Source organism: Octopus bimaculoides, chromosome 15 (assembly GCF_046866305.1).
Source record: "Octopus bimaculoides isolate indiv1 chromosome 15, ASM4686630v1, whole genome shotgun sequence".
Taxonomy (NCBI): Eukaryota; Metazoa; Mollusca; class Cephalopoda; order Octopoda; family Octopodidae; genus Octopus; species Octopus bimaculoides.
In genome coordinates, this window is record NC_142942.1 from 38,276,902 (window position 1) to 38,287,818 (window position 10,917).

A 10,917-nucleotide genomic window follows, 5' to 3' on the forward strand; every position below is an offset into this window, starting at 1 on the left:
CGCCATCCTTTTATGAAAAATAAAAAAAAATTTTTGCCTTATTGAAAGAACTGATGTAAACAATTTTTTCTTCTTTCTTTCTTCCTTCTTTCTTTCCTTCTCTTTTCCATTGGCACTCCTTTCAGATACAAAGACACGCACACACACACACACACAAACACATACGCGCACACTCGCACACATACACGCACACACCCACTCTCACTCACTGGACGATAATGACAATGTTTTGAAAAATAACTTTTATCAAAACAAGGCCCCAGTTAGATAACCCCCTGCTTTTGCCATTTTTAAAGGCCAAGAATCAACTTGCCATCTTCCATTGAAAGAACTGATCAGCTGTATAGATGTAAGCACAATTTTTTCTTCTTTCTCTCTTCCTTCTTTCTTTCCTTCTCCTTTCCATTGACACTCCTTTCAGATACACAGGTGCGCGCACGCGCGTGCGCACACACACATACACACACAAAACACACACAAAACACACACACACACACTGTCTCTCACTTTTGTCCACATTCCTCATCCTCTTTTACTATCCTATATATCTCTCTCCACCCCTACACACTCAATAATACTATAAAAAGAGACGAATCTCCTCAAAAAATTTTAATCTGAAGATTCTACTAGAATAGATGCAAGCGCTAATATATGATTTATAAAAGCATGTGACATATCAATAAGAATCTGTAAATGTACAACCATCCAGATCTCTGAGTACCTTATTTTTTCTAATATATAATACATGTACATAATCTCCAAACCTTCTAATATATATATATATATATATATATATATATATATATATATATATATATATATATATATATATATACATACATACTTATACATACATACATATATATATATATATATATATATATATATATACACGGTTAATACTAATTTTCGATGACTTGAAAAGCATATAGGTGTTTAGTAATTGCACACAGAATGACGTCATCATTGAAGAAAATTATTGGACAAAATATTCGAGGAAACCTCTGAAGCTCACCTACAAATAGATTTCATATTTAAATTACGTTAATGTATTGAAATTTAAGGTTTGACCCTGTTGCCTATAATTAAGACTACAATTAGTAATGTAGGTAATAATAACGATAAACGTCGCCCTTTCAAATCCTAACCAGGCTCATGGGCCCGGTTTCCCGGTTCTATGGCGTATGTGTTCCCCACCCCCACCAGCTGGACGGGACGCCAGTCCATCGCAGCGTTACTCAGTTACTCAAGAAACAGGAAGATAGAGTGAGAGAAAGTTGGGGCGAAAGAGTACACCAGGGGTTACAACCACCCCCTGTCGGAGCCTCGTAGTGCTCAGCTGTTTTCGCTCAATAAACACAAACAACGCCCGGACTGGGAATCGAAACCTCGATCCTCCGATCGCGAGTCCGCTGCCCTTACCACTGGGCCATTGCGCCTCTACGTAGGTAATAATAGTTATAATTAAATTCTCCGTGGTATTTAAGTAACATTTCTTGGTTTCTACAATACATGTATTACTTCGATATAACTGTCATCGTTTTTTTCCTATTACCTTAGACTACTGCATCTCTCTTAGTTTTATATATTTTGTGGTATTAAAAATATTTTCCCGCAGTATTCATGTTTACGAGCTGGTGAGCTGGCAGAATCGTTAGTTAGTCGGAGAAATTGCTTAATAGCATTTCTTCCGCCTTTGTACGTTATTATTTCAAATACCGTTAAGGTCAACTTTGTCAGCCCTTTGGAAACGATAAAAGAAATTACTAGTTAAGTACTAGGACCAATCTAACCCAAGTACTTATCGACTCACTACAAAACTGCTGGCCTTGAACCGAACAACGAACCTGCGTCATGTTCAGGAAAATATTGTGATCTTGGTCACGTATACGGGTAACTGGCCTTGTGAATTCTAGTGTTCAAGGAAGAAAAAAAAAACAAACATGTTTACATGAAAATGCATTCCAGTGTTATCTTCAGTTTGCTCTCTGTTCAACGATAGCTAAACAATGTTATTCAGTTATCAAATTTCATATCGTATGAATAAAATATATTTATACGGCATTACTTAAATTGTTTCCTGCTGTAAGAGCATACACGTATTATATTGTTAGTCAAAGTCAAAGTATTGGCTTATTAGTAATAAGAAATGGTAAAGTTTATTCTTCGAATTTCATCTTGACTTATGGAGGAATAATTACTGGAGATTACCTCGTACTAAATTCATCGATAATAAGGCGTAGGAGTGGCTGTGTGGTAAGTAGCTTGCTTCCCAACCACATGGTTCCGGGTTCAGGCCCACTGCGTGGCACCTTGGGCAAGTGTCTTCTACTATAGCCTCGGGCCGACCAAAGCCTTGTGAGTGGATTTGGTAGACGGAAACTGAACGAAGCCTGTCGTTTATATGTATATATGTGTGTGTATATGTTTGTGTGTCTGTGTTTGTCTCCCCAACATTGCTTAACAACCGAAGCTGGTGTGTTTACGTCCCCGTAACTTAGCGGTTCGGCAAAAAGAGACCGATAGAATAAGTACTAGGCTTGCAAAGAATAAGTCCTGGGGTCGATTTGCTCGACTAAAAGGTGGTGCTCCAGCATGGCCACAGTCAAATGACTGAAACAAGTAAAAGAGTAATACAATATGAAGTTACATAATATCACACTGTTTGGAGTGCAAACACTTGCATAAATAATTGTACTTCGTATATCGTTGGGAAAGTAAGTGCGACAGAGTGAGATAACATGGCGAGGCGATTTCGACGCTGATGATCTAGATCGGCTGACTGGACTATCGACCTATGTTGGCGGAAGTACGTTTTGACACTGGAGACAAGTACACACAAACGCCCGCGCGCAAGTAAAGAAATACACATATAAATAGAGGGAGAAAGACATTGCAAATTATTAATTGAATACAACTGACATAAGCAATTTTTCTTCTCCCACATAAAAATAAAGAGAAATTTGCTCACAAATATTAACACAGAGAAAGAAAGAAAGAGAGAGCGAGAGAGAGAGAGAGAGAGAGAGCGAGCGAGCGAGAGAGAGAGAGAGAGAGAGAGAGAGAGAGAGAGAGAGAGAGATAGCAAATGGGTGGAAGAGAGGGAGACAGACCGAGAGATAGTTTAAAATGAGAGAAATAACAAAAAGGCTGATGTAAAACAGGTCAGCATCAAATCAGCAATGACAAATTGGTGATGCCGAAACGGCGGTGCCAAAACATTTCATGTCCAAACCACTATTATATCCACCATTTGTTTTCCAAATAGTTTAGTTAGAAATACTACGAAGAAAGATATCGTTCGTGACCTTGTTGTGTACAGTGATACCAAGATTATGGTCCTCACCTAAACCTTTGCAACAAAGTGAATTCTACGGAGGTTGACGAAGGGTTTTATAGTGATGTTAAAATTGAGCAGGAAGCTAAAATAGGATTCATACTATACATTCGGAACTCTGTCTGTCTGTCTGTCTGTCTGTATGTATGTATGTATGTGCGGAGGCGCAATGGCCCAGTGGTTAGGGCAGCGGACTCCGTTCATCGGATCAACTGGAACCCTCGACGTCGTAAGCGACGGAGTGCCAACAACAACATGTATGTATGTATATTTCTTTCACTCTCTGTCGTTCTCTGTCATTGATAGTTTTTCTGTCTATCTCTGTATTTCTATTTCTGTCTACCTGTCTTTCTGTCTCTCTCCCTCTCTCTTTCATTTAAAATATTTTACCAGTTTTAGATAATGTGCTGCAGTTGGAACACGATTTTAATGTTTCTATTTTTCATTAGTTGAACTTTTCCATACTTATCTTAAACGATTTCGGGGAAGAAAGGAAGGCAAAATCAGAAGAAGCAATCAATATAAACATATATCGTTTTAAAATTTTGGCAAAAGGCCATCAGTTTCGCGAGAGGAGCTAAGTTGATTATATCGACCGCAGAACTAACCTCCTACTTACTTTATCGACCCCGAAATAATGAAAGGCAAAGTCGACCTTGGTGGAATTGGAGCTCAGAACGTCTAGACTAACGAAATACCACTAAGCATTTTCCGCAGCGCAAACACTCCTACTTGAAACTCCCATAATTTTTTCGAAATCATCCAGAAAAGCGCGCACACACACATACACTCTCACACAAAAGCACATGTATGCATATACTCTTTACTCTTTTACTTGTGTGTATATGTATGTATGTATGTAAGCGTGTATGTACTAGACACCCAAATTTTATTAAAAAAAGAAATGGTTAACTTTAATTGACCTCGATCTAGGTGGAATTTGAACTCAGAACAGGAAGACGGACAAAGTACTGCTAAGCATTTTCACCGGCACAAAACACTTTTGCTGGAAGCTCCCGTATTTTTTTTATTTTCGAAATCAACCAGAAAGATGCACACATACACATACATACATACACACACACGCACACTCATATGTATGTATGTATGTATATATATATATATATATATATATATATATATATATATATATTTCGTATGTGTATTTCGTGTGCAAGATTCTTGATGTGGATGCGTGTGTTGAAAGAAATACAATTAAACCTTGGGAGAGGCATTATGCCGGTAATAAACACACGCACTGGTTCAGTCCTTTATTAATTTATATAGTTTTTTGTTAAATGGAAGTGGACAAGTTACTGAAGAGATTGCAAGAGTGCAATGAAATAATTTAACAAAAAAACTATATAAATTAATAAAGGACTGAACCAGTGCGTGTGTTTATTACCGGCATAATGCCTCTCCCAAGGTTTAATTGTATATATATATATATATATATATATATATATATATATATATATATATATATATATATATATATATATATATATATATATATATATATATATATGTATATATATATGTGTGTGTGTTTATATGTATGCAAATATGTGTATGTATGTATGTATATATTGGACAGGCAGATGTCATTCAAAAACCAATGGTTAACTTCAGGCTATAGCATAACTTGCTCAAGGTATCAAGCAGTGGGATCAATCTTGAGAACCACTGGCTGCAAGGCGATTTTTTAAACCAATTATCCGTAACTACTCTCTATGCACCGTGGTAAAAAGATAATATAATTCTGACATGAAGTGCTTAATAGGAAACGCTATAAAACACTGTAGACCTGACACTATGTGTTTTATTGGAGTCGTAAAACGCTGTAACTTATCCATTTAACTAACTCAAACGAAATGAATATCAACCTCCACCGTAAAAGACACCACAATATTTAACAATGAGTAGAAAGTTACAGTTTCTATGGAGGTCTTCAATATAAATATTATTGTCATGCGTGTTAAAAAGTTTCATTTATTGTATGCAGTTATTGTTACAAAACATTTGTTATGAGCAACTTGAACGTCAATGTGTTGCAGGATTTTTAACGTAGCATCCCAGATGTTTTTTGTTACCACGATTTAGGTTATATCTTGTAACACAACGTTTTACTGACAGTTCACATTTTTTCAGTTGAGGCCTATACTCTCTTAAAGGTGAAGTCTGTATGTATATGAATATATATGTATAAAAGTTTATTCATACATGTGTGAGATTTCGGGTGTCCATGTGTGTGTATTTGAATGTCTATATGTGCGCTTGCGTATCTGCACAAGTATATTTTGTTTTTGTTTGTTTGTGTGTGAGTGATTGCGTGTGTGAGTGTTCATGATTTAAAATAACAACCGAAAGGCTTTGAAATGTGCTTATCCTTATTTCATAGTGACTCTTTACGTTTCAAATATCGCTTCGATCAACCATATCTATCCTACTTCTTGTGCTAATAATATAAGAAACACGGAAGTACTGAGTTGATATAACATTTACTTCTTCCAAATTGTGCGATGTTGTGCTAAGAACAGAAAATAATTGTGTTGTATTAAGTACTGAGCTTAAACCTAACCGAATTTGACTCTCCTTCAGATTCAATAAAATTTGTTTAAGTCAAGACCAAAATAGATTGTATCGCTTACCCACCTCCATAAATGCTTCATATATAAAGCACGTTTTCAATGCTGACCGATAACATACATTCATCCAGCGACTAAAAATGTTAGGGTATTTACGTAGAAGTTTAAAGCAGTGAGTGAGCTGGTAGAATTAATTCATCATTGTGCCGGGTAAAATGTTGAGTGCTGCTTCCTCCGGCTTTACGCTTTGTGTTCAAATGCTACTGTTGTTGACCTTGCCTTTCATCCTTTCGAGCTCGACAAAATAAGTACCATTCGAGCTCTGGAATCGATGTGATCGACAATCCAACTCCCTACTCCCTACTAACAAAAGATATTCAGGTATTATGCTTGTAGCAGAAAGCAGATTAACATATATATTTATATGAAATAAGTCTGCATGAGATAAGCTTTACACACACACACACACACACACACACACACACACATGCACACATATAGGCATGCCTGTAAATATATATATATATATATATATATATATATATATATATATATATATATATATATATATATATATATATATATATATATATGTGTGTGTGTGTGTGTGTATGTATGTATGTATAGGGAGAATTTACAAAAAAAAACAAAAGACGAAGACAGGTGGTGTAGACAGCAATGTATTAGTTTAACGCTCGGGAAGTGAAAAAGTCTTTAACGTTTCGAGCCTATGCTCTTCCACAGAAAGGAACACAGAAAGAAACAAGGAGAGAAAATTAAAAAATGTGTAGTCGCTAGCGATCTATCATAGCGAATGCCGGACAGAGGGGTCACACAGGAGAGTTAAGAAGAAGGGGAGATAATAAATTAGTGGTGATAAAGTGGGTTTAAAGCAAATTTTCATAATAACATTTAAAGCCAAATGCTCCTAAGTGTTGGAAATATTATCATCAACACTAAAGATTAGAGATGTACCCTAAATAACATACCATGCAGGACCGAAATGAATAATGCATTGCAGTAAGTTGTATGTCAATCTTCACTGTAGTCTGGACAGACTGCTTTTTCTTTTGACAATATCTCAGTTTTATTAACCGTCGGAAATAGCATCAAGTAACTGTTAACAAATCAATATAGTTTATCAATCGTTAATACATGAAGTTGATAACATTTGCTCAAGCGGAAATGATATTTTTAAAGAAATTTTAAAGAAATTTCCGGTTGAATAACTTGAAGATTTCATGCACAAATAATAATTTTCCAGTATATTATCTTATTAGGCATATTCATGAATTACAATCTAAATGATGCATTATTTGAAAACTAAATCGTGTTGTCAAAGTTATTACAATCGTTTTTGAATTTTCTGAATTTAATGCGAATTAGCATTTCTGATAGCACATTAGCAGATAGCATCCCACTCTATGTCCTATCGTTATTCCAACTTGTACTTCAGTATTCCACGACTTTTTCTTCTTTGTATTATATACAGCAATACTAAAAAGCTGACGACGAAGAGACTATGTATTTCCCAACCTACTAACAATAGTAGCCACTTGTCCATCACAACACAACTGACCGTCGGAAATAAACCGAACGCATTGATCAACGTAAATGTAGTTATTAATGATCAAGAACATGGTGTTAACTACACTAAACCATTTTCTTCATAGCTCTCTCTGCACGACTACTGTGGAACTAGAGCTTAAAACAAACATAACCAACATTTAGTTGTATTTGTAAATAAAGGGCCGGTTCAGTTTAGATTTTTTTTTTTTGAAGAGTGAAAGGTACTTCCTCACGCATCTTAGATAGATCTATTTCTATTCACATTTCATGTGGCGTTAACCATTCTATTATAAATTTCCAGTTTAGCTTTGCAATACATCTATATAACTTATAACCTGTTTAAAGAGGTACAATGTACAATGCAGAGTAATTAAAAAAATCTGTTCTAAATAACATGTTTGTAAACAACATTATATAATGTAAATACGATATTGATGACATCTAAAATAGAGCTGTGGAAATACCACTTACCAATGACTTAAAACTACTTACTGTGCATCTGTCTGCTTAAACACATACAACAAACATAAGCAGACGTAGTAGATTCTACCGTTCTCTCAACATACGTATGTATGTTTGTATATATGTTTATACATACATATATAAATATACATACACACACACACATATGTATAAATACATATAAATATATATGTATAATATATATATATATATACATGCAGTATATACATACATATATATATATATGCATATATGTATATATATATATATATATATATATATATATATATATATATATATATATATATATATATATATATATATATATATATATATATCAAACAATAAGCAACACGGATTTCAAAAGTGATTGCAGTACCCACGTTTCATGCTACTTCAATTTATTTAAGTAATGTGAGCATTACCTTAAATGCAATATGAAGAGCAATCTTCGTGCAGCTGAATATTGCTCTTCATATTGCAGTTAAGGTAATGCTCACATTACTTAAATAAATTGAAGTAGCATGAAACGTGCGTACTGCAATCACTTTTGAAATCCGTGTTGCTTATTGTTTGATTTTAATCACCCATCCTTTTGGGATGCGATATTCGGGTGCCTTCGCATAAGTACCATATTCAAGCCTTGAATCTCTCTCTCTCTCTCTCTCTATATATATATATATATATATATATATATATTTATATATCTGTCCGTTATCTATCAATCTACTATGTTTCTTGTGTCTTTGTTCTTATGCACATACACACAGACACCCACTCACACACAAAGCCACTCACACATATATGTATATATGTAGGTATATATGTAGGTATATATGCATGCATGCTGGTATGTGTGTATGTGTGAGTGTGCATATGGGCGTGTGTGCGTGTGACTGGGGGTGTGGAGGTGGAGGTGTGAGTGTGTAATGCATGTGTGCGTGCATCGTATAAAATGATGTATGAACAGAGATAAAAAAAAAAATTCCTTTCAGTGACAGTAGATTCAGAACGTCAATTTAAGTGTAACATGGTTCAGCCTGTGTTGTCTGAATGCACGAACAGCAAGAATCGTGCCCCACTCAGTCACTTATGCGTGTATAAATAACTGTGTTGCCTTTGTAAACATTTATAAATATAGCCCTGTATGCGCACACATGTTTTATGTACACGCAATGCAATAATTCATACATACACACATATATCTATATGCATGTATGTCAGTATGTATGTATATGTATATATATATGTATATATATATATATAAATATATATATATATATATATATATATATATATATATATATATAACCACATATATATATATATACATGTGTACATATGCATACATATATACATATATAAGTACATACAAATATGTATATATAGAGACATGTCAAGAAGGATATAAATACATGATTCGTTCTCATGCACGTGCTGTCTGACCACTTCCAGGAATGCCGACTTAGTAGGCTGCAATCATATATATATATATATATATATATATATATATATATATATACATGCATGCATACATACATGCGTACATACATACATACATACATACATACATACGTACGTACATATAACGTATGCACAGAGATAGATAGTGAAATATACATGTTATTCAAAATTTTGTCTTTACATATGTTCGTGTTCGTGTGTATATATAAACATTGTACATTTTGCTATACTCCCCACGATTTTCCTGTCGGTCAGTCTGTCTGTTTGACTGCGCCTATCTCTCCTTTTCCTCTCTCTCTCACTCTCTCTCTCTCTCTCTCTCTATACATATATGTATATATATATATATATACACATGTATTATGCATATATATGCATATATATATATATATATATATATATATATATATATACATATATATATATACATATATATTTATATATATATACATATATATTTATATATGTATGTTTTCATTTATGTATGTAGGCATGTGTTTTATGTATGTATAAGAATGTATGTTTCTATGTAAGTATGTATGTATATATGTATGTATGTATGTGTGTATGTATGTATGTATGTATGTATGTATGTATGTATGTATGTATGCATGCTGTCCTCTCGTGTAACATGAGAGTACGGAGAATCTGGCAGCAAAAAGATGGATGAACCATATTATATTCATTTAAAATGAATTAACATTAAGTAAACAAAATCGAAACAACATATTTAACAGCATGCTTTCACTTACGTAAGTTTTCTTTCTCAGTTTTTTCGCTATTGCCAGAGGGTAACCCCGTGATAAACAGCAAAACCGAAGCGAGACACCACATAGTCGTATTGTAATAAAGATTGTCTCTCTCGCCTTGTTTTCTTCGCCACCCCGAAATGATTTGGCTTTTAAGTGGGTAACAGAAGCAATGAATGACAAGAGAAATATTAAATTGATAAGAAGTTGCCGGTATAGAGTATGTATGTATGTATGTATGATATTCACTCTGTTTCTCTGTCTCTCCCTCAGTCCCCCCCTCTCTCTCTCTATCACAATATGAACATTATTTTGTGTGTGTGTCTACGTGCGTTATTTGTTTAAAGTACTTGCTGCATTTTCTTTAGGTGTATACGTGCTTAGGGGTGTGTATGGCTATTTTACCCAAAGCCCCGTCAAATCAGGCGAATTAGAAGGAATCTCTGAGACACTGGCTGGCAGGACTGCTAAGCAAGGGAATTAATTTACCATTTTTAGTCCATCATTCTTTTGATATTTTCATTTACTTTTTTAGAATCATCTCAATTCAGGTCAACCCGAAAACATGTGAAAGTTGGACACAGAGTCTTTACCTCCACGCCTCCCCAGTCTCAGTGGAATATGTCGCTCGTTTTTCTCAGCAGATACGTTTAATAGTCTAAGTACTTACATGATAATAGTGGGGCTTTGGCGGAGCTGGTGTAGGTGGTAGTTTTTGGGCGAGGGATCGGTGATAGGGGTTTTGGCG

At 34.6% G+C, this 10,917-nt stretch overlaps 1 protein-coding gene across 1 annotated transcript in view; it reads right to left on the minus strand.

The window, feature by feature from the left end:
* Positions 1-10,795, minus strand: part of LOC106875431 (protocadherin Fat 4) — a 483,503-nt gene extending 472,708 nt beyond the window's left edge. Inside the window, exon 1 of the mRNA XM_089363753.1 lies at positions 10,173-10,795. Coding sequence (XP_089219879.1) covers positions 10,173-10,254 — 82 coding nt within the window. The 5' untranslated portion in view covers positions 10,255-10,795. The remainder of the gene's footprint in view (positions 1-10,172) is intronic.
* Between the last annotated feature and the right edge of the window lie 122 nt (positions 10,796-10,917).